The sequence below is a fragment of the Osmia lignaria genome, chromosome 16 (genome assembly GCF_051020975.1).
Source record: "Osmia lignaria lignaria isolate PbOS001 chromosome 16, iyOsmLign1, whole genome shotgun sequence".
NCBI classification, from domain to species: domain Eukaryota; kingdom Metazoa; phylum Arthropoda; class Insecta; order Hymenoptera; family Megachilidae; genus Osmia; species Osmia lignaria.
In genome coordinates, this window is record NC_135047.1 from 8,114,980 (window position 1) to 8,140,539 (window position 25,560).

General features: G+C 43.7%; 1 protein-coding gene across 1 annotated transcript; it reads left to right on the forward strand.

The window, feature by feature from the left end:
• Positions 1–14,483: 14,483 nt before the first annotated feature.
• Positions 14,484–23,461, forward strand: hbn (aristaless related homeobox homeobrain). Its single transcript, XM_034316854.2, has 4 exons — positions 14,484–14,889; positions 18,558–18,823; positions 21,536–21,623; positions 22,419–23,461. The coding sequence occupies exons 1-4, from the start codon at positions 14,817–14,819 to the stop codon at positions 22,880–22,882; spliced, it is 891 nt and encodes a 296-aa protein (XP_034172745.1). The 5' UTR covers positions 14,484–14,816; the 3' UTR covers positions 22,883–23,461.
• The last annotated feature ends 2,099 nt before the right edge of the window (positions 23,462–25,560 follow it).

Consider the following 25,560-nt stretch of genomic DNA (forward strand, 5'->3'; position numbering starts at 1 on the left):
ATTTCACGAGTAAAATCGGAAAAACGTTTTAATTTCAAAAGCGATTTCGTTATCAAAGTAAGTAGTTATAGTAATTAATAGTATTCATGCTTATTACTTTGATATTGAAATCCGCTCATCGCGAAATAAATTCTTGTACATATAAAAAAGAAAATGTATTGTGAAGTCGGAGGGTCATCCGACTTCTCTACATTTTTAAAACTCGAAATATGTATATGTAAATATGTACAAGAAAACCCTATCCTGAGCTAAGGCATAAAATACACAAAAAACACAATTTGCACGATTATCATTGTATAAAATGATACAGTGATATTCGTGGGTCACTATGCTCGCTCAAAAAGTAAAAATTACAACCAGTCCCCGTGTCGTTTCGGACCATTCGTCCTGCGACATGATGGGGAGCGGAGGAACTTTAAAGCATGCGACTCACCGATCGTTGACTTGCACCACTGCACTCGCCACGCATCGTATTAGCTCGTCTATTGGCTCGTCAAAGAAACGGTACCTCCACTGGCCAATGCACTCATCTGAAAGCATAAAAATCACGATTCTTGAACGATATATATTTTCTCTCAATCTGTTGTAGTTAATATGCTAATACATAGGATAATTCAAAAATATGCATGCAAAACTATATGGGAATAACTACACCATAAAACACGGTAAAACACATGCAAATACATCCCAAAACACATGAGAATTAAAACCACAAAACGCCATAAAATATTTGCAAAATTATAGTAAAACACATAGGGTGCCACTCCATAAAACCCACTAATAAATCCGTATAAATATGCCAAAACACATAGAAAACCACACCATAAAATACAATAAAGCACATGCAGGTACATGGGGTACCACACCACACGACACATTAATGCAATTGTATAAAAATGTCAAAATACATGGGTGACCACACCACAAAACGCACTAATATATCCGTATAAATATTCCAAAACACATGGGAAACACCATAGGCACACACAGTAACACATGTAGTAACACACTAATAAATCCATGCACGAATATCCATGCTATCAACCCGTACCGGTATATGTTTGACAGATTGATCCGTATCCTTCGGCGGGCGCGATAAGACTGACTAGATTTGACCTCCCCCCAGGTCGTTCTTGTACCGGCGCGCCGAATCAAGCATGACGTTCCGCTTCACCGGTTCCGCAGCCGGTTACATTTAACTATTTCTATTTGATATTTGTTAATATTTGTTTATTATTTTATATTTTACAATTGTTTATTAATCAAATTATTGTTATATCTATTTAAATTGTTTATTTCTTTACATTTCCGCGTGGGTATATTGCAAAATTTTGTTTAATTATTCTATTAAAAATTATTTAATTATTATTTTTAATTTTACAATTGTTTATTAATTAAATTATTGTTATATCTATTGAAATTTATTATTTTTATAACTTTTATACACGGATATCCAGTAAATTTGTTTGAATTATTTAATTTTTATACAATATTAAGTAGTGATTATTGTTTTAATATAAATTTGATTTTATCAAATAGTTATTGAACGTTATACAATAATAACAGTTAGAAATACTCTTCGATTCTTTAATTAATTTATTGCTTTTCTAAAATGATTTATTTTCCAAAGTAATTGAAGTTAAGTTTGTTAAACGATTATTTTAATGATTTTTCGGCCTTGTGCTAGTCTAATTAAGGGGATGGACACGGGTAATGCAGCGAGGTGACATTACCGGCAAAAATGGGCCTATCTAGGAATAATTTATGAATTGGATAATATAAGGATAATATAAGAACCAGACTACCATTCTTTAGGGTCTCCTGAACACGTCCCTCAAATTTTTTTACATTCTGTTTAGAAATGACGACGTAATTTGAAAACTCTTTTCTACGGTCTGTTGGTAAAGTTTTCGACGGTATGTGAAAAGTGACTTAGGATAGCATGCCGTTAGTTGGATGAGATAACTGAGGAGGCGCTTACATTAGTTTCTGTTCGGCCAAATTTTCGATGAAACGTTGACTGTTTTACCGATGCGGAATTCGGAGTTCGGCTTCGATGCTCGCATCACCTTAATTAGAATCACCGAACAGATAATAATAGCATCGACTAGATAATGTACCATCCCATATCTCATGATACGGTTCAGCACACTCGTCGTTGGTAAACTCACTGATTCAGGTTCTGTTTTTTACTGGGGCCGAAATATATTCTAAAGGGGGTAAGAAAATGTCAAATTTTTCCGAAGCCGCAACCTCCCATAAGGATGGCAGTCTTTAACAGTCTCTCGTCGGTGTCTAGGGGATGCTTCCAACCCCCAAATTCATGGCCTACCGAGCACTTAAGTTTGCTTAATCCTTTTGTATCCGTAGTCACCGTTTCTGCTTTATTAGCTTCACTATTCACACCGCGAGATGATGTGAACAGCGCCGTTTTTGTATTGCGCATTTAAAAAAAATAAAGATAAAGTATTTTTAACTAATCAAATTAAGCGAAATAAGTGGGTATCGAGTTTTAATTAGGAATTTGAGATTCAAGAAGAAAGCTTTGGAACTCAAAGAGTGGTGTACATTAAATTCTTCACCAGAAATAAAATAAAATCAAATATTTCTTTAAATATTACAACCCAACAATATGTATATATCTTGGAAATATTAAATCTTTTCCTCGAAAGTTAAATGCAATATTTGAGAAAAGGGAAGAACAGAAGCGTAAGAACATGAAAGGATACGGAAACCTGTGTAAAGGTATTTGTCTTAAGTGTGTATTTGCGTTTAGTATAACAAAATTGTTCCAATCTTTTGTGATTTATTCAAATAAATATTCTTGCTAAAAAAAGAGTGACGTTATTCTTAGACCTAATTAGAGAAGACGAGGGAACATTTGTCTACATTTCTTGGCAAACAAGAATCTACGAAGCCGCGAGGAAAAGGAGAAGAAAAAAAAAAATTCCAATTCGGTGGCCCCGAAGTAACTGCGGATGAACTGTTCGTTCGTATGTATACGCGGAGGCCGTGGACGAGGAGGGATCACCTTCCTCCTACCCCCGATCCTGATTTGCTCGTCTGAAAACCTTGCTCTTTTACGCAATTTTAGCGTTTATTAAAGTTTGCTCGCAAATGAAACGAAGCCCATATAACCTACCTAATTTAGCGAGTAGCATTTTCGAGTGGGGGCCACTCCAGGAGAGGAGGAGAGGCCGGGTTCTATTGACAGCGGTTATTGCCTAACTGCGTGCCTCCACCTAATATGCCCGCTCGGGGATTCGCATGCAGGGCCGCTCGAACGAAAACTGCGAAACACGCCTGTGAATCTTTAATTCCGCCGGTGGTAATCCAGCATCCCTCTCTTCTGACTGCCTACCCCCATCCTCCTCGCCACTCCTATCCGAGCTTGATTTTTCCCTGGCTTCACCAGGCGAACCGTGTATCGTATGGGAATTCTTTATCGTCCGTTTTGCAAACGAGCCCCCGTTTCGCATCCTGCTGACTTTTCATTTATACCATCCTCGATACCGGCATTACGCATTGATTTCTCTTCCTTTCACATAACTCTTTGACTTTTCGTTTCTTCTTTCCAATTCTCTATTTTTTCTCTTCCTCTTTGTATTTTCGCTTTTTTACTTTTAATGATGACGTTGTATCGCTTCGAAGTGCTCGCTGCTTTTTTTTTTCTCTATCCTCTTTTATCTTTTTTCCATTTCGCATTCATCGCGTGTCAGGGTATAAATTTTGATGAAACATTCGGTTGAAGTGCACCGGGAACGAGAGGTTCATTTAAAGTTATCAGTTATGGAAAAGTATTATATAAAAAAAATTTTTCTCTCCCTTTCTAGTCTCATCTCTTTTTTCTCCCTGTACGTTTTTTTTTTTTTTTTGTTTTGAACGAGGATGAAATAACTCGATCCTTTATAGTCGCGATCGAGTGCCATCGTGACGCATCATGGGTACACGTTTTCGCGTGGGCATTGGAAAAAAATACACGAGAGAAAAAAGTTTTCATAGGTTATCGTTTTTCTTTTTTGTTTCTGAAATATCTTAAGTTCGATCCAGATAGCAGGTTCGATTATTGAAATTCATCGATGTGTTTCGCGAAACGAGCCGATGATCGACGCCGCGAGCCATTTTTCTTCATCTAGCCGGGCACGCCACATTCTCGCAAGCGGATGCGAGCAAATGACGGCCCTGCCTGCATTTGAAACTCTGTTAACTCTCCGAATATTAGCTCGTCGAGCGGGATTAACCCCATTGTACCCCGTTGAAAATGATGACATCACCATTAAACTCCCGTCGGCTTACGGAAATTGATTAAACTATCAAATTAGCTCTACTAATATCAACACATCAACGCGGAATGCCGTGTCTGGCTTCGCAGGTTTAAACCCCGATGACATGAATTTACGTGTCTAACGATCGTTCGACATGCATTCATTGGTCTGATTATATTTCCTAAGAGGTCCGCAATCACGAGTCGGCTGCATGCACGCGGGATTTCGAAACGGCTTAATACCAATAACACCCCCATCGTTCCATGGCTGCCTACATACCAATTCTTACTAGGGAATAAACAAACATTTAATCGTAAAAGTCTCTTCAAATTTTCGACCTTCCTTTAAGATAATCAAGTATTGTTAACACCATTGTTACTAGCTAATTGTAAGATTTATTATCCTTAGTAAATCTTCTTTTCATAGTAACCGCATTAATCCTCGCCTCCATTTAAAAACTCATTAGCGGTCACCACTAAGAGTGATTAGGGTCACCTGCCTTTGCTTCCTTACAAGGAAGGGTTAATCTTCCAGCAGGTCAGAACGAGTGGTTATTCGTCATTCGACCAACCAGTATTCAATACGCAATAGTAAATTTATCGAAACGTATTAGTTTCACATTTTTTGCGAACAATACAAATAAACTTGCATGGTAAAGTGAAGGCTCTCGATTAATTCATTTGCTTCGTTTCCGATCATGCAGGTTGTTTTTACCGAACGTAAATAATTTTTCAGCTGTTCAAACAATTTCAATCTGTACGAAACGGAGTCGACCTTTCGCGAAGGGAGCGTGCACAGGGAAACGTGTCTCTGTGTCGAAGCATCCCTTTGCATCCAGCATCCAGGAACTACGGAACGTTAGCTGTACTGTCAAGGGAAGTGTGAACAATTTCGTGCATTGTCGAGACTATAATATGGATGGCTGGCAGGATAATTATTGGAGGCCGTTTGAATCTAACTGTTTCCTTCATTAGCAGTCTCAGTTCGCTTGGCTGTCTCCTTCTCCCTCGCTCCCCCCCCCCCCCCCCCCCCCACAAAACCCACCCCTTCTCAAACCCCCCCGTCACTTCGCCGCTTCGTCTCTCTTTCTCTCTATCTGAATTTTGTGCAGAATTACCCACCATTATCATAATTGCGCTATTACCGATAATATCTGCGACTCAGCTTCGAAACTGTACCTCGATGCTCTTAATCCATTTTCTATTTGGACAGCGGGCTTTCGGTGGACGAGAAGTCGCAAATTCCGTTGCGTAATTTCCGCCCCATTGAGCGTCCCTCTTAGGTATGGAATTATGTGTTTCGCCTCGGGAGTCCGGCCGGATTGCCAGGCGAGAAGCGAAACGCGCGTGTTGCAAATTTACCAGCCTCGATCGACAGAAAAATACACTTTTTTCCATGTCGACGGTGGTCCTTCAATTTTTTCCTTATTGCAATTTTTAATGTGACGGATCAGAAAGAGCGGTGTTGGTTAAGAATTGGGATCGTAGATCGTCAGGGACTTCGACGTATCGATTCCTCGTGTACCTCGCTGGCAATTAGAAGGGACAGCAGGTGGTAAGCTGAACGTGACAGTTTTTAGTGGGGCGGAAGAATGGAGGGTTACCTCAATGCCGCAAATAAATCCCAACTCTATTATTGTCTGTGACCAGGCTACGCGAACCGCAGTACAGCTAACGTTACAGCTAACATTTCTCGACTTACATATACATAATGCAATATTTCCCGAACAAAGTTAAAAATGAATTAACGATTACCTTGTATATCGTTCGCGTTCAACCCGTTGCAAGGATCCGTGTTTCGGTTAATCGGATCGAAAAATTTATATACACCATCCCTTCGTTAACCTCCCCCTCCCCCCACTTGCTCGTGGCGAACAGAGCCAAGAAACGAAATGAAAAAGAATTAATACCTTGCCGATTGCAACTTATCTCGTTAAATCCCCGTTTCTTCGACAAGACTACGAAAGTAACCGTAGAATACGAGACGAAGCATCGGATAGAAAGCGAAGAGTCGGAGGGGCGAAGGGGGGCTAGAAGTGGAGCGTAGGTAGGGATGTGGCATAATTACGAATATTAATTGCGTTTCCAACGAGCTGCTGGTACCGGGGGCTGCTGAGTGCAGATGTCAACCTATTATCATCCCTTACCTTACAATGGGTGAGATCTCGCTTTCTGTGTGTCGCTTTATCCCCTCTCCCCTGTTCGCCGTTTCCTCTCCTTCTACCCCTTCCCGCGATGTTTCATCGCTACCCCTTCTTACGTCGCTCCTCACCGCCCCCTCGGGTTCACGGTATCACCCCCGCTTTATTGCAAAGTTAACAATGTTACTCGTTCTTGAATAGCTGCGGAGTATCATTATCAACGTGTCATCAGCAGGACGAGGATCGTCTGCTTTTATAAAGTAAGATAGCACGGGAGAGGAAGGAAGCCCGGTAGACGACGATGGGGTTAACATGCACGGGGACAGGTGTTTCCTTTATTCCTGAAGCGGTTGCTTTCACGATCGAGCTTCTTCAGATAGCAGGATAGTTTCTTCTATCCTAAAGGTACTTTGACGAGTATCGATCGTAGAACGAGTATCGTTTGTTTCGCTTAGGTGTTTGAAGTTTATCGGTCACGATAAGCGAATCACGGTATCGTTTCAGCGGAGCAACGGATAAATACGTAGAGAATTTTAGTTGAAGCACCACTCCGATTTGTCATCGATGTTAATAAAAGCGTCGTTCCTACTTCGTTATTCGCTGAATACTTTTCGAGTCCCCAATTCCGATGGCACGTTCCACTTTGCCCCTCCACGGATCGAGCGAACCAGATCTAATGAAATTTCCTGAACTGATATCCCGAATCTTGTGTATCGGCGACGATTACGAAACCGCCGGGAAATCGTTGCAATTGATTGTTTAAGCGATTACACCGGTAGACATATCGTTATTCGCGTCAGAGCAATAGCAGGGGCAGGGAGGGTAATTACATTCTCAGCGATTGGCAACGGTCTGGCGCATCCTCGACCGGAAGAACAGTGGGATAAAATAGTAGCAGAGGGCTTAATTTGCCGTGAGTGCCGACTATACATCTCCGATCGGCACTGGAGTAAAAAAGGGTGCCAGCTGGAGGGGTGGGCGGAGATTGGAGGGAAGGAATACCGGGGAGAAGGAGAATGGGCAGAAGGAGAGAGAACCGTTTAATAAAAGTATGAATATCGCCAATAACTCGTCGCTCGTTCCCGAATAATTTCCACTCTATCGGAAAATAATTATACTTTATCGCGGCGGTCCTCTCTCCTCCCCTTTCTTCTTTCTCATCCACCACTCGTTCACTCCTCTTCTTCTCCCTCGACGACGTCTCAAATCGCTCAATTATATTTCCTCTTCGTTCCTTCTGCCCATTGTCTCCTGAATCCTGCCACCGACCGATCCAGCGTCGCCGTTATCCACCGGAGAAATCCTTTCGGCGACCATCATTTCCTCCTCTTCTTCGTTCGTCGTCGATTCTTCATCGTTGAGCCAGCTATCTATCCGGTCGGCTATTCGCTAGCTAATCAACGTCTCGTTTCTCCACTTGCGTCAATCTTCGGTTAATTGTACTTTTATAAATGAAAAATAATTAAAGAAATTCGACGATACGAGGCATTAATCTCGGAAAAACGAGCAAAATAGAAGAGAATTCCATACGAGGCAATCGTTATCGCTTGACAATCGTTTTCTCCCCTTAGGGCAGGCGTTCAACTACGTCCAACGTGGCAGCGCACACGTCGCAAACAAAGTGCTGCTCCTCTTTCAGCTACTTTCAACGAGCGATTAACGCGCGATAATCGAGAGAACGCGCGGTGCGCGTCCAAGTTAATTGACTAAGATAATTCTCGATCGCCTCTCGAGGCGGACGTTAAAAGCCGGCTTGAAAAAGAAGCGGGAATAAGGGGATGCCACCCTGTTACGCGTATGACGGGTGCCCGTCGTGTCGAGGGTTTGATCGTTTGGTGGGTTACAGAAAGAGATCGCTGGAAAAGGGACGCGAAAGGGAAGAAGGACGCGAAAGGAAGCTGGTGGAACGATCAGAGACAGACAGAGAGAAGAGGGTGGAGAGTATAGAGGTCCTTAACGTGCGTAGGGGTGGATCGTTCGTGGATGGCACGCGTGAATGCGCCTTTATAAAGAGCAGTCAGTGAATTGATATAAGTGAGCGGTTATTTCGCGATCATTTGGAATTCGCCGTGAATACAGGGACTCGAGGAAGAGACATGGTGGGGTGTCTTCTGGACCGGTGGCGGGATCTACGGGGTGCTTTCAGCCACGTGCAGTCCGCTATGTGTATGTACTACGGTAACGGATCAAAGCCAATGCCCTGATCGGACTTCCGAATGTTCCAATCGTCTTCTCGTCCTTTTATCCTATACTCATCCGTGCACGTTGCAGGACCGTGTCTTTTATGCCGTCGATCGACTCGTTTATCCCGTTTCTCGTGCGGCGATCCCGTTAAAATTATACCTTCGTTAAAATCTACGGGTCAGGTGGGTTGTTAGGATAATTCGCGCACACGGAATTTCGGGAAATTTAAACGATCTGCTAGAAGGAAATTTGAACGAGGTCAACTTAAATTGTTTCTTTTTTCTTGGCTCATAAAAGTAAATTGGTTTTGAATGCAATTATTCGTATAATGCGAAAAGCGTTCGGTGGTGACCCAAGAGGACAGAATAGAATTTCACGGATGAAATCTTTAACGAGGGTCGTGGAAACGTAATTCCGGAATGAGAATGAAAATACGATTTCCACCCGGTTAATTAGGACAACGCTTTTTCTCAGCGAGTAGGATCGCGGTGATTTTTGAAGAAGCAACAGAGCGAAGAGAAGGCACGCTGGATGGGACGATAAGAAGAGATTCTGTGAGTGACGAGGGCACGGGCCAACGAAGAAATAAACCGGGCACAAACACAATAATTACTGTCTCTTTATTTGGCTGTTTGTCGGAGCCGAGGTCTCGGCCTGCTCTGTCCCTCTCTGACTTGGGCGAAACGTGCGGCTCGTCGTCCTTGTGCAGAAGTTAATAAAATCCCGGCAGCCGCGTCGGGGTGCGCAGTAACCACCCCCTCTGTCTCCGCTGATCCTTCCCTCTACCCCTCGGGGGTTAGTTTATTTAGCACAGGCGTAGTCACCATCTCCAGCATTCTATCCTTCCTTTTTCTCCATCTATCTATCTATGCGGTTTGCTGCTACATTTTAATCTTACCCTCTGTCTCGTCGACACCCTTCATTTCTATAGTTGCCCCACGTTTATCACTCTCTTTGGTAGCGTAGCCTAACTATGATAAAGTAATATATTTTCAAGTATCTTTTTCATTAAGAATCGTTCTGCGTTCACTTGTGAATGCAGAAAATTAGATCTTAGATCTTCTTAGCTGCTTCTTGCTTCAACCCTTTCATTTCTAGGGACTGTATACAAACGTGGCTGCCAGTGTGCGTGCACGTGGGTGTTGGCGTGTGGTCGGATGCAACCACACGGACAGGCAGAGGTAGTCTTTACCTCGTTTATCCCATAAAAGTCAGCGGTTCTTCGGTCTCGGTTTATCCGGTGCGCGGCGTGCCAGCCGACAAAGCCCGGTGGCGCCTCGGGGGCCAATAACGCGACGCCCCTGATATACAACCACGAAAGAGCGTCCACCCCCGACCACCGACCTCTTCGTGGCTGCTCGACCGCGCTGTTATCGCTTGAAAAGGATCCGGGCGTTAACAAAAAAGAAAAGAGGATAGTTTTGGAAAAGGATGCTGTTGTTTCGCGTCTTCTCCTACTCTTTAGACTTTTCTTTGACTCGAGAAAAAGAAAAGAAGAAACGGTACACGCTCGGGTATAATATAATATTTGACATATGGTATAAAATGTTTGTCGCTAAATATTTCTCATTTTTATCTCAAATATAATATTGAATTTTAAGCAAGATTTGTATATATTAATAAACTTTTTTAAGAAAATGTGTATTTTCATCGATAGTCTTGCAAGTGTTAATCGTGTTAAGGATGTTGTCGCGATGATAAAAATTGATCAGAGGTGAATGTCAAGCGAAAAGAACGACAAGATAATTGTAAGATTAAACGTTGGAAACTGGGGATTGATTTCTCTGCACTTTCGTCCGATTTCATTCGATTCCATCCACGTCGATTGCTTAAACATGCAGTCTTTGCCTCGTTTGTCTCATAAAATTCAATGGTTCTCCGCTTCATTCGACGGGATTCAACAATACGCCGCGCCGGTGCCCCCGGGGGATAATAACTGTGTCCTTGATACGGTGACTTCCCTTATAGAATCCACGTTAAACTCGTTCCCCCTTTTCGTTAAAAGAAAGGACGCGCGCCAATTTGAGGCTCGTATTATCTCGTTGTTTTTACACGCTCCAATAAACTGAATTGCAACGCGACGCATGGATAAACGCTTCTTGTCAATTCTTTCTCCTTCTCTATCGTTTCACAATGAAAAAAAAAAAAGGCTTGTTCATTTGTTCGTCGCTGCAATTACCGCTGCCTTTTTACCATCGACTCAATATCCTCGCTGCTCATTCATTACCCCCTTTGTCATCAATATTGATATCGTTTTCTTATTAAGAAATGTTAACGCGCTCTACAACCGCCGCTGAAGCACTTAACGAATTTCATTATTGCAATAAAAATTTGTTAAAGTAGCTTTACAAATACTCTCTGTAAAAAGGCCTAGACTATAAAGACGAATTTGAAAGTTTTCGGTGAATCAAAAAGCTTTCTATTTTATATTTTGCTCTTTCGAAAATTCTTTAGAAAAAAAAAAAATAAAAATGAACGAGTCTCTTTTTTGCATTCGTTCGAATTAAACTAGCGGAACAATTTTCTCCGGCCATTCGTGGCGCTAATAAAATACAATGCTCTGCCACAGGGTGAACAGAAAGGTTGGCAATTTTTGTACTGTCGCCAACGAGTTAGCATATTTCGCAATGTCGTCGTCCAGTAACAAACGAATACGAGCCGAACTTTTGACAGTCTCGCGCCGGTTATGGGCGTCGGTAGTTCTTGTAGAGGGTGGCGTTTGATCTTCGAGCCGGTTCGCCGGGTCTATTGTGAATTGTATCTGCTTCCTTTACGACCGATTCCACCCCCGACCCAGCCCTGTCGCGCGCGGCAGAGAATCTCCTCTCTTTTGCAGATTTAATGTTGCCTATTGTAGAACGTCACCTCGCATGCCATCCTCATCTCTTTCCCCTTTCCACTCTTCCTTCTTTATTCGCCCTTACCCCCGTCGCCCCGCTTAGATTCATGATATAACAATTACACCCACGAGTTATCAGCTCCCCACTTTCATTTCGCCGGTCGAGCGCTTCCGCTTTTGAAAACGATTCGATTCGAAATAAAAAGGATAGTGAAAAGTTTGCAGGAGTTTCTATTCTGTTTCCCCGAGCAATTCTTGGTAAACTGAATTGCGACATTGTACTATTATCAAATATATTTTTTATCTAGGTGTCAGCTGACACCCCTACTAAGAAATTAAGAATTTTAATTCCTGCAAAATTAGTAAAGATGAAGCTGTGTTGCCCCCCAAGTGTGTATTAGTTACTCGTTGGTCAGGAAAATTGTGTTATACTTTGAAGAAGGTACCGTGAAGGTTTAACATGTGATGAAAGAAAATCCGAGGCCGTTTCAAGCTGGGAATATCCGATTTTAAAGAGCGCGACGCGTATCCGGATAAATATTAATTAGTTTGCTGGAAATTCACGTAGTCGTTGCTTTGTTCAAGAATTAAGCTTATTAACAGTTCATTTCGAATATTGTTGCATATACCTGGCCCCCTGAATTACGTTTCGCGGATACAGTTATTTATGCTGAAATTTGTATTTTATTGTGAAAAGAACCGAATCAATTTATTGTGTCACTGGTTCGTCGAATCTGCTTGTCGTGTTTATTGCAAATTTTTTATCATTTTTCACCGGATAGCCTATATACGCGGCCCTCTACGTTTAATTTTCTTTTTTTTTTCCTATAACGTGTGCACGATACAAACAAATAAATAACAAAAGCGATGTGCATATGAATTTTGGAGGAAAAAAAATCGTTGCACGCGCCGATGGAAATCGTCGTTCTTGATTCGTCCCACACCGATGCAGGTCAAATGATTTGCCTAATGGCTGGAATTCGTAAGGATAATCTTACTATAGTCAGGACTGACAACGTCCAACATTGGGATTCCCAATTATCTGGACAAACGTTGTTCGTTTTTCGGAATCGTTAATACCCCTGAGCACAGGTTAACATCTGCAAAGTATTAACTGTTTCGCTACTCTCCTCCATCAGGGATGATCCTGATTCCTTTCAGATCGTGTCAGGGATGCAGCATGACACTTTGACGTTCCTTCCTTGATCGTCGGATCAGATTGTTTCTTTGAACCAGCCATTCTTGTGCCTTTAACAGTCTCCGTATCGCCTTATCCGGACATTTATTTATCGAGAACGGTGGATTATTAGAAGACAATTTTCAAAAACCGTTCACGATCCTTCCTCGATCGCTATTACTATCGAGCCTCAGTCGAGCGTATTCCACGCGCAAGATAAATGTTTCATTTTTTTAATGGCGTCCAGGAATTGTCCATTCCAGCGTGCATCGGGTAATCGGTTTTCGTATGTATGTAAAAGCGTGACGTCGTTTCTCGCCGACAAAGCGTTTTGTTTTCCAAAATCATCCGTGTAGGAGATACCATTTTTTTTTTTGCGCACGATACGGGGCCGCGATATTCCCAAAAATCTGGTTTGCAGCGTCACGAAACGCGAAGCAGCGAACCCCACCCCCCTTTTTCTCCGGTTTATTTGCATTATAAAGCCAGCGATACAAAGGGGTGAGGAACGGGGCGACATACTGTACACCCACACCATTACGTGATCGACGGAAGATACTCCGTTTCGTTAAATAAATCCCGGAAATTTAATATTCAATTGTCGCGTGCCACGTTCTACCGTGACGATCATCTTTTTCTCAGTTCTATGAAATTTAATCGTTTGACAAAATGAGGTAGTTTCGGAACAGACACGGAAGTGATGCTTGAAATATTTTCAAGGATCGAGCAGTGTTCTCAACACAAAATGGAAGCTTCTATTCTCGGCTGGAATTTAAAACGACCCAAAATCCCGTAATTAACGGCAAAACAACAGGTTGTTTCCTCGCAACAACCGAAGGGAATTAGAGCGAGAATCTTACGGAAGATGGTTCGAAAATTTTCACAGGCATTCTTTGGATTAGCAACAGCTTGCCACAGCCAGATTACGAGCGAAGATTTCGTAAAAAGGATGAATTTTCGAAAAATAGCGCGGGTGTTGAGGATTTCGCCTCCCCCTTGGTCTTAGGATTAGATTACCGATTCCACCCCGACCGCGTGGAAAGGTGTTGTCTTAGAATAAGTAGGATAATCGTAAGTAAATTTTCAAACGGTCCTGTCCGTGAACGGCCGACGAACTGGGCGACCTGGTTTCTCGCAATTGCATTCAACGCAACGGGGTTCCTGTACTTCCAAATTACCTGAGGCTTTCGCTATCCTCGCCTAAATTCCACAAAGAAGATTCTTTGAAACAGCAAAGAATCGCGTTCTTACATAATCTCCTATGAGACTGCTTAATTTAATCGGATTGCAATATTAATTTATTTCGCAACGTTTACATTTGCATAGATATACGTCGCTGTTCCTTGAAAAAAGAAAAATTCCTAACACACTTAGCTGTCGGTCAGATAACAGGGTAGGATTAATCGCGATCACGAAAAAATTCGCGTACATCCGAAGACGCGGTAAATAATCTAGCATTCTCAAGAGAGAGAGACGAAGAAATATCCCGTCGTCGGATCGAAACCGTGGCGTCAAAGCGAAAGGAGAAAACGAAAGACAGACAAAGGGACGGACATAGGTGAAATTGTGAAGGGGAACAAAGAGGGAAAGATGGAGACTCGGAAGCGAGAGGGGTATGGATAGAAGGAGGAAGACCGTTTGAGGGAGGGGGTAGGAGGAGGTGGAAAAAAATCCGGGGATTTACGCGGAAAGGGCAAAATATTCCCCGCCCAGGCCTCATTCAACCCCCGAGTACGGGGTGGCTTTGGGTGAGAAGCGTGCGCCCTCATTGGCGGGGAGGCTAATATGGCGGTGTTAGGGGTTGCGAGGTGGGGCGGCTGTGTGTGATATTAAGGGCTGCTTTCATGTCCGGCGAGCCAGTTCGTGGTGCGCCGTCGATTGACGCATTTTCTTTTCGAAGCCAGAGTCGCGTGCAACCTCGACGCTCCATCGTTTTTCTTTTATACTTTTCCTGTTCGCGTTGTTCTTTCTTTATTTCTTTCTTTCTTTCATTCACGCGAGTCGAATTGGGATCAACTTGTTTCACTCGCGCCAACTGGGACGTTTTCTTCGACGGAGCTCCATCTGTCCGCCAACAACAGCGGGAAATACGATTCATCTTCGATGAGAGAGAACTTTTCACCAGTGATCCATCGTGAAACGTACGCGACTTCCGGTTACCCTTCGACTACGCTGCGACTGTGATTTCCGGCTACATTGCCGTGAAGAAGCATGGCGCAAACTTACAATCAGAAGAAGAACGTGTACAGCATCGATCAGATATTGGGACACGCGAAGGACGAAGGTACGATTTTTCAGTTCCTTTTTCCTTAGTGAAATCGTTGATGTCGCTTTCGGAAAGTCCCCGTGTTCCATTTCGTTATGTCGATTTTAACAAACATACCGAGTAATCATCATTTTCGAAGAAGCTCGAACGTTCCTGTTTACTTAACGTTAAGCGATCGCGATATAAAATAAACTCGGCTAGGAAATGTTGCATTATTATCTGGTATCTGGTATCGTTAAATAAACTACAGTCTCATTTACCAGCATTTTACCGTTTTCGCATCGATCCGGTCGCGATTGCGATAATAAAAAAAAAAGGGAAAAGTTTTCTTCTAACTGAAACAAAGTGGGTTATCTATCTTAACCGATCGTCGAAGCGCGCATCAGATAGTCCTCGTAATTGTATGGTAATTTAGCAAATGGCATTTTACCGATTTTCGAAATTACTCCCGTCAATCGAAGGTAAATCGATCGATCTTCCTAATGGAGGAAAATCTGTTTACACTCTAACGGTGTACGCAAACACCGGTACGTCGCGTCGGTAGTCTCGAAAAAATTTGTCTTCGTTGTTTGATTACGCGCGCATTACTTAATTGCCGTGAGCGTTTTAAAAGGCTAATTAGGTCGAGGTTCGAATCGGTAGCGACGATCAGCGCGATGTAAATTTACGACGTGACTTGTAACACGCGAGCGAGTTAGTTAGTTAGTCAGCGGGCGCGTACATGTGCACGCTTGTTTGCCCGACCATTTTCCGCGGGAGCCGGCCAAACGCACGAACACGCAATTATTTCATTAAAATATTCCGACGATGGATTTCTCAAGAAACCACGATTACGCTTAATGCAGCTAATTCCTGACCAGAGCCACGTGCTGATGTTTCACGATAAATTATCCCGTTTCCATGCGGACTCGATGCATACATAGTGCGGCCCGACACGACATCAAAAGGCGTTTTAAAACGCGACGTGATAATTAACACGCGCGCACCTCTGTTCCTTTCGTTGGAATTAAAAGAAAATAATAAACGTAAAAAGATTTAGAATAGATACATATTTCATAAATATTCCCGTCATTTTTTCGACAATCCCTAGCGCGTTTTGACCGGTGGCAATTTCATTCATCGTCCGCCGAAACACCATGGAAAATTAATCAACCCGCGTAAAGCTACACTTATTAAATTTCCACGAAGATACTCGTTGCACGCGAATTTTTTTGCTCCAACGATTATCCAGACGAGTTTAGCGGTGAACGTATTACCCGTAAACCCTCTTAAGGATTTTATTAGATTCTCAGCGTAAAGCCGGACCTTGTGTAATCCGTTCTAGCGAAGTGTATCTTGTCCTTAACTCTTTACACTCTCAACGAAGAAAATTTCCTCACTTTCGTACGAATAATCGTCAGGATGATTGGATTTTCGTATAGGTCGAATTGACGAAGGGGGTACGCGTGTATGTACGTTTCATGATACATATGGGTACACAGGTAGGAACACAGTCGATGATCACTGTATACAGGTGGACCGATTATTGGCCCATCCCGATTGTGGCGTACAGAAATCAGGATGTGTTTGCGGATTTCGATCGTACAGTCGTCTAACATAATTAATGCGTCTGATAATACCTGTGCATCGAGTGTCCATTGATACGATTCGCCAGGTATCGCTTACAGTTCGGCTCATTCATGTTCGTAGAGTGTAAAGAGCGAGGAAATTAATTACGTGAAAATTATTCCACGTGGTACAAAAATGGTACCTTTAACTTCCAACGATACGTTTAACATTAAATTAATATCCTGATATGTGTGTTATAAGTTAAGCTTCTCGATTGACCCAGACAAGTATATCAGGCAAAAATCGAGACATGTGGTGATCGTGGTACACGGTAAATAAATCTTTAATTTCGCGCCGCGGACTTGCCTTTACGGGCCACCCTCGTGCGGCGCAACCCCTATCGGCGGGGGTCGTAGATTTAATAGAACGAGCGGAGAGTTAGGCATCAAGTGGGTGCCCCATTGTGCCCTAGCATGAAAACATAAAAATCTCTCTATTCATCGTGGATTATCCGTACGTTGTTTGCGTAAATGTTAGTGCGATTACGCGCACACGCACGCATCTACCTCTCATCTCTCTTTCACTGTCTGTCTGCAGGCAGTCGACACGCGTACCGGGTTCGAACGATTCGCTTTATTCGCAACCTATCACAACTGCCGGTTAGAGCGGCATCGAAATGTAGGATTAACGTTATTACGCACGAGTAGCAAATGCGCGTCTAATTAGTTCAAGCAAACGTGTGTAAGGGGATGATGGGAGCGATGCACGGGAGGGGTGAGACAGATATTGAAACTTTGTGAGCCGGTGGTCGTTATGGCGTTGTTATCTAATTTCGTGGCCAATGTCGCTTCGTCGAGCAATCAAAAGCGTCGGATTCTCTAATTAGATACAAGAGGAAATTAAACGATTAACGCTAATGGACTTAAGATTTTCTTCCTCGTGATGGCTTTCTAATTATCCGTCCATCGATAAGGACGTGTATGGAAAAAAAGAATTCGATGAGTCGTGCTTTGAAACAATTTGCTATTGTAATTAGGTAATGTATGGTAAGTAAATTTTCCATTCGAAAAATGCAATCTCTTACCTGTCGTTATTCATCGATTCTACTCTGTAATATCATTGTCCCGCCACGAAGGCGCGTTGGGGAAAAAAAAATGTACATTTTGCGTGTAGTTTGCTCTAATGAGCTGTTTAAGCTCGTGTCGACGTTGAAAAGACGAAAGAACGCGGAGAAAACGTACGGGAAAGAGATAGGGACAGAGAAGAGGGAGGGTCGGAGAAACGAGAAATGCAAGGGTTGTAAGAGAGGGGGGCATGGTGTACGACATGTACTCGTGATATTTGCTAATCACTGACGGCAACGGTTTTTAAGTACTATCGAGCGTGTACGTATAATGTACAGATTCGCATCGATGCGTCATATTTCATACATAGCCGGATGTACAAAAAATGAAGCGCACCGGGTGAGGCTTAAAATTGGCAAATCCGCCGATCGGACATCATCGGCGTATCGGTTTGTATATCGGCGCCCGTTCGTGGCGCGGCTTAAAAATGAAATTGCACCCACACCGACCCCGCAGCATCTACACCCTTCCATCCTCGCGTTCCCGTTCGTTGTCGCTTGCCTACCAGCGAAACGTCAATTTCGTTTTGGCAGCGTGCACGATTTAGCTTAATCGCCCCGATCCTCTCTTGCGCTCAAGTATCGAAGGCCCGCGCCGATCGTTTGATACGCGTATCTGTCCAAACTTCAATACCCGTCCGCGGTTCTTTAACGCGGCTCGTTTTTATCTCTGTGTCGCGAGTTGACGATTTTACGATGGTCTGTGGAGTGTGACGTGGTATAGTGGCAGGTATGACTGCAGATTTTTATTAATTATGTTAAGTTTCTGGTAGGGGTGGACGGGGGTGACCTATACCATCGATCATAGACTACTTACTGTTGTTCTAAAATAATATATTTCAAACCATATTACGGTCTCGTGTGGTGGTGAACGTGTTAATGCCTCTTTTGATCGTCGATAATAGTTAATGTATCATATACCAAGATAAAGGAACTAGTTTCGATCAATTCGAGAGATAGAATACAAATGTCAGTGATGCTCGAAATGAATTATTTTTCTTATCCTTGTTTCCAGATCACGCGACCTCGTCCGATGTGATCGGCGATGGAGGAGATACGGAACTCGGTCATTTGAGCGACCATCAGATAAACGATGCTCTGCACGATCCCTTAAATCTAGGAGAGTCGGACCGACCACGCAAGGTTCGAAGGTCTCGTACCACCTTCACCACCTACCAGTTACACGAGTTGGAGAAAGCATTCGGGAACACACAGTACCCGGATGTGTTCACCAGGGAAGAGTTGGCGATGAGGCTAGATCTGTCTGAAGCTAGGGTACAGGTGAGACCAATTAATTATCCTTGTAATCACCGAGCTGGGAATTAGGTTCCAAATCCCTATCAGTTTACTAAGAATTTTTTCCAACCTTCAATGGCAATATAATATAAAAAAAATAAAGAAGTTTGAGGAGATTTTCCAAGCCATTTTGAAAAAGGAATGGCTTACACTTTAGCTACCTTTCTTCCTCCACAATGAAGGGTTCGATAAAATTACGCTCGTCGAAGATACTCTAAATTGTCTTTAAAGCCGTGCATGCGCGCCAACAGCTTTTCAAGCTTGATATACGAACTCGAAAAGCCGTTGCTGAATGAGCCGCAACCTCGGTGTGGGCCTCTCAACTAATTACACACTATTGTACCGAAAATCTGCCGCTCTTCGACGTCTGTAATTTCGCGAAAGACGCGCCAGACCATCGTACCCGTGCTACGAGGATTAATTTCATACGAGCCAGTCGAACGGTAAAGAGCGTGCGGGGTCGTAATCTGCTTTGAAATTATTTGCCAGCCGTGCCTTTTAACGGTCGTGAGAGAGTACCAGGTGTGCATATTTTGACGTGAATGGAAAAAAAGAGAAAAAGAAAGAAACGAGATTTGCATAGACAATTGTCTTTTGCGTACGCAATTACATTTTTAACTTTAATCAGCCCTTTTATCTTTTCTCAATTCTGTTCAACTCGAAGGTATTGGAATAACTTCCAACAATTTCTCTTGTAACAGTGAACTTGAAATTCTTCGATCGCGTTAATTCGATCACGATCCCGATAAATATCATTCCGCCGTCCGTTCGTATTATCACTTAATCGTCCGCGAAACGAGCACGAGTTACGTGACGCGGAATCGGCGTGCCAGGACGACAGGAGCCGGGTATTGGCGGTGCTGCCATAAATTATGACTTTTCCATGGATGGAAATCGGTTACTCGATTAGCGTAACCATCCTGACACCCTCGTACGTACGCGCGATCGAGAGTGAGCGAGACGAACCGATCGAGCGAGAGAAACAGGGAATCTGATAGCAGAGAGAGGGAAGAAGGAGAGGATGAGAATCGCGAAAGCAAGAGGAAGAGAGCGAGAAAGAGAGTATATGTATATACAGATGTATATATATATGTATCTATGCGGGTGTGTATGTAGAGTATAGAGAAGGGTGGTGGATAGAGCAGTCGTCGAAGGGTGGTGTGCAGCTGAAAAGAGACAGAGAGCATTCCGATTGGCCCATTGTGGTACAGCCAAGCGACAATGCCGGCAATTGGCCGTCGCTCGACAAAACCGCTAAATGATCCGCCGCGGCGCAGTGGTGCCACGGCCACTTTATTTCAATCTAGGAAATCCTCCGCTACTCCTCCTCCACCTCTACCTCCACCCTCCCTCGCCGCCCTCAATTCCAGATGCGAAATTACCCATTTTTCGGTATTAATGGCCGGCCGATGTATCGCGTTCGATCGACGATCGGTCCCTATAGTAATGCAATCACGAATCGTTTCTGCCCGCTTCCTATTCCTCGCGGACGCTCCAGGCTCGCTTTCGCTTTTTCGTTCGCCTACGCGTTTCCATTTCACCGATATTTTCAAAGACGTTTAATCCTTTGGTAGTTGAAGAAGTAGACGATGCGTAGAGGGTAGTGGAAAAGAAATTCTACTTGATTAGCGCTTGCAACGAGCAAGAGGGTAAGCAGGAAATTTGCGGTGGAGACGGTGGAAACGTTACACCGAGATTGCGTGGACCGAGACAGGGATTGAAAGTTTCGGGTTAGCGTTGGGTCGCTTAAACGACGCGCTGCAACGTTTGCGAGCACTTTGGCGTTAGCGGGGTATTCAGGGGCGATTAAATAATTAACAGCAATTAGGCAATTGAATTTCCTGCCTCGGCCTCGCGACGTTCAACCCCCCTGTCCTTCGCTCCTTCGCTCCTTCGTTCAACTGAACGCTCCCAGTCACTTTCAAAACTTCCCTCCACCTTCATCCCCAGCAACGATATTCCTAATTTCTCCTTGAAAATCTATCGACCAAATTTAATCGTTTCTTTTTCCCGTTTCTCCATTAATATCGTTAATTAACGTGCTCCAAGTACTCGTGAACAAGCATCAAAGAAGTATCAGCAACAACAATATCGGCTGATTGAAAAGAATATCAAACTGCAGGAATAGTGCGGGCTATTCTCGAAGAAAATTCTGAGGAAGAAGTATCATCAAACGATCCACGTGTATCGGATCGATGTCGATGAACGGCATCGCCTGAAAAGCACTGGATTTTCTACACAATAGAGGCAGGATGTAAAACGCAATCTCCCCGTTTTTCTGTCTCTTTCGCGGGGTCTGTCGGTGGCCACGAAAAATCAGAGCAACCCAGGCGGAAAGCGAAAGCATTTATATGGCAACGGGGCCTGTAGTAACGGCGTGCCGTGCTTTCGATGGGGCGGCGAGGGACGAGGGCAGGGCAGGGGTTGCTGCCACTCAGGGGTACGGAGGAAATCAGGATAATTGTTAACAATTAGCTTAATCAACCTCGAGAGCAAGCTTTTGTTGGCTGCTTCTGATACCGCTGCTTGGGGTTCTCATGCGTAGCTAGGCCTATTTTCTTCCGAGAAATAATTCGATGATTTCGCGCGACGATTGTTCTCTTCGTCTGGAAGGGCGTTGGGAGGGGGTGAGAAATTGCGTGGTCGTGAAATAAACGACCTTCTTGAAATAAAATCCAAAATCTTTTCTGATTCCAGGTTTGGTTTCAAAACCGTCGAGCAAAATGGCGCAAGAAGGAGAAGTCTCTGGGAAGAGATACCAGTTTCATGCACGTGGAGCAAAGCGGTGAGTAGAAATTCGAATTTGTCATTTGGAAAAATCGAAAATTCATTTGAAACGCGTTAATATGCGAGGAATCGAGCCGTGAGGAGAAGTTACGGAAGGGTAGATGCAATCGACGCCAATTACATCTAATTTCAGTGTCGGCCATCGTGGCCATCACACGCGAACGATGCGCGACGGAAGCTTAACCGTTTAATTTTTCATGAAGGCCACTATCGGTGCTCCGTGCTACTTATTCCTATGCGAACAGCAATCTCGCAGACAAGCGGATAAATTTCTGCCATTCGAGAGCTTTAAATCAACTTCTCTAATCGTTTCTCGATGATAGTCGCTAATAGTCTGGATAAAAAGACACGTAAAATGGTCGTAGAAAAAGAATATCCTAAAAATGGCACTTGATAGAAATTTTCTGCAAGTAACGATAGGATTGATTTTAAGTTCGTATCGCACCCCTTTTGCCGGATCCGTGAATCATGGTGCAGCAGAAGGGGGATGATACACAAATAACGTTCGTATCTTTTGTCCAAAATAAATTGACTCTTCGAAGCTGGTTTTCTTAAACTAACTTTTCCCATGTTGAAAATATCCGATACAGAAAAGAAGCAACTAGGTACCATGTACGAGTTTTACTTCCGAGCGGCCTTGAGCCAATTGATTTTGGACAAAGAACGGTACAAAGCCACAGCTGGACCTCTAAAACGGTAACCAGCCAACCTTTCCGATCTTCTCCAGCGACCCTCGTTTCGAAGTTGGTAAAAAACAAGCAACTAAAATCCCTGCAAAACGGTGTGATTGCAGGTGTCAACGAGTTGTCCCTTCACGCCCGCCTGCTCCAAACGGCCGGCGGTGTGCCAGGTGCGGATCCATCGGGAGGACCAGCGGGTGCCTTTCCCTGGTTCATCCCGCCGGTGTTCCCACCACCGTGGCCGGCCAGTGCACCGAAACTTCCCCCTTTGCACGCAATCCTCTCGCAGTACATCGGCCTACCCCTTCCGCAGAACCTGGCGTCTCTCGGTACAGTACTTCCGGTCGGCTTGAACCCGGCATCGTCCCTCAACCACAATAACGTAAACGGACACTCGCTTGGCAGTCATCTACCAGGACATTCGTTGAACCTTGGGGTGCAGAGTCTGCCGCAGAATTTAAGTTCGAAACACGACAAGGAGGAGGATTCGGCCTCGTCCGACGACGAGATCAGGAGACAAAGCGCCGAGGTTCTCAGAGTGAAGGCTGAAGAGGTTCTACGCAAGGTGGATAATTAACTGTGAAGATTCTAATGACGAACGATGGCCTGATGTAAATATCGAGGAGGGTACTCGGGATCGGAGAGGACTACTGACGGGGTGGTGTGATTGAACGAGAACAATCAGGAATGAATCTAATGTATATTGTATGAAAGGTTCAATTAGGATGTAATGTAAGGGTTGAGAACTCTGTTGCAGTGGAATGCAACCTAGTCTATTTAGGGTAGCCGTGGGATGGCGACCGAAATCGTTTCGTCAACTATGGAATTTGGTACTAATATATATTTTTTTGAGTTAACAATGCGAAGACGTCGAAACCGCTGGCGGTTATTCGATGTCTTAGAAGCATTTTATTTGATCAGCAAGTGTTAATGTTCAAAGTATCTTCTTGATTATAATTGACGATGCATGAAGATAGAGCATGAAATTAAATGATTTTGGCTGAATACGAAACGATCGAGGCTACCCCACGGCGAATGAGCAATTTTTGTAATATACATGTATAATACGCAAACGTGCATATATATATAAACAAAATATAGATCACGTACAATATCTTTTCATGTAAATATGTAGCTAATTAATAACATCGAGAGAAATATATGACACTACTAACATCAATCAATTTACAATTTCCTTCGTCCTTTTCTAAGCAATTCTATCATTCCTAATTTCCTCGCAGTTAGCAAGATCATTGAAATACAAATCGATCTCAATTTTTTCGAGTAGCTTAGCATTCTCACCCCCATCGAGCAATTCGTGATGAAACACCAATCGCAACCCCTTGGAAAATAGCTAATGAACGTATTCTTTTGGAAAACACCCCCGAATGTTCTATCTATGTGAACACTATTAACGCGCGTGAAAATCGCTTCCGTGTCATTAATCACGAAAGGATTTCGTATTGGCAGTCTACGTTTCGACGATTTCCTGAATTCTGGATTGACTAGGGGCAGCTGGTTTCTCTATCCCCCCTTTGTACACAGAGAAATGGAGGAGGCATTCGATTCCCACGGACTTTCGGTGTAAACATTCGACGGTGTCGTTTAATCGCGCCACCCGTTCGCGCGTTCAACCCCTCGCCCCCTTACGGTTCGGCTTCCCACGTGGCTGGTCAGGTACATACATATACTTTGCTCATCCTGGTAACACGCACAACGGCAATTACAATCCAACCAATTTATTCGTCTTATCAGAAATTTATCTCCGGTAAGGACGACGAGGCGAGGAGCGACGATACCGCCACGACAATTATCGTTATCGTTATTGAACGGGTCCGCGGCGGTGTCGGGGATCAAGGAACAGGGGGGAGGGAGGGGAAGTAATTATTGCGCCACCTGCGCCGGGACGATCGTCATCGTTGTTTCCCGATAAGATCGACCAGATAATGACGCGAGTTTGCGGGAAACATTGTGGTTTATTTCCTGGCCAAGCTTTTGTGTTATGATATTTCAGGCCGCGTACTTTCCACCTTTCTGTTTCCATTTCGCTCGGAAATTGACAAACCGTGGGAGTCCTTCGTGCTCGCCTAATTACGGCCGACATTAGTGGAGCCATGAGTGAATTATGAGCGAACCGGTACGAGGGATTAACGATCGATTTCCAAGTGACACGATATCTCACGAAAAGAGGAATTAAAAATGTAATTCATTGTTGAGCTAGTCTAGGATACGATGGTCGTTAATATTTGTCTCTATTGATTTCGTACCAAGAGAATGTTTGAAGGATCGTGGCTGAAGGCAATGGCTGAAAGTACCAGCGTACAACTTACTCGAGATATTTCGCAGACATTTTATATTCGCAACATTAGAAAGAGCACGCTTTGCATGCTTTCGAAATTCCTCTCCCCCCGTTGCGTTTTAGCTGAACAACCGTGTCGCATAATGCTGTAAAGTTCCGCTAAATGGAACCACTAGAAGGAGAAAGAAACGCTCCGGGTCCACTTTCGCTCTGCATTCATTCACCGTGTCGATTCGTAAGCATTCGCGCCTATACCTGTCCACGCGATGCACTTAGGTATCGATGGTTACCATAGTTAAGCGACTAGAAGATGGGAAAAAAAATTACTATCGAGAAAATTTACTGGACCACACGTCCAATAATTCATATAGTAATTGCAAAGAAGAAACGAATAAAACACCCTAAAAAACCTTCATTTCCCCTAGGTAGCGTCAAATGGCAAATTGCTCGGACTACCTCTGAGCTTGTAACGTCCCGAACGTGATGAATTTTTAACAGACGGTGTATTACAGGAATTTAATAAACGTTTATTGTTCGTTGGAATTTAATTGCCGCATTAAAAGTTGGCGCGGTGCTTTTTTGAACTCCTGCCGCGGAAAAATTCGTACGACCAGAGGAGGAATCGGTCCGTCGCCTCCCTCTTCCACCCTTTTCTTTTTTTTTTGTTTCTTCCACCGCGTAATCATATGTTTTAAAGGGGTGGACGAGGGATCAGAGTTGAATACCACTGATCGCGATCGCGACGGCTACGAAGGACAATTAGATTAAAAGCAGCGCCTCTCGCGGCGGCTTGAGATCCATTAGTGCCCATTGTACCACCCCATTTGTACCCCGACGTACCACCCCCGTGTGCCGTTACTTCAGCCCCTTCCACCTTCTCCCCTGTGCACAGCCACCATCTCGAAGCCAGGTACTTATTCTCAATAGTAATATGCTCACTTCATACTTCCATCCCT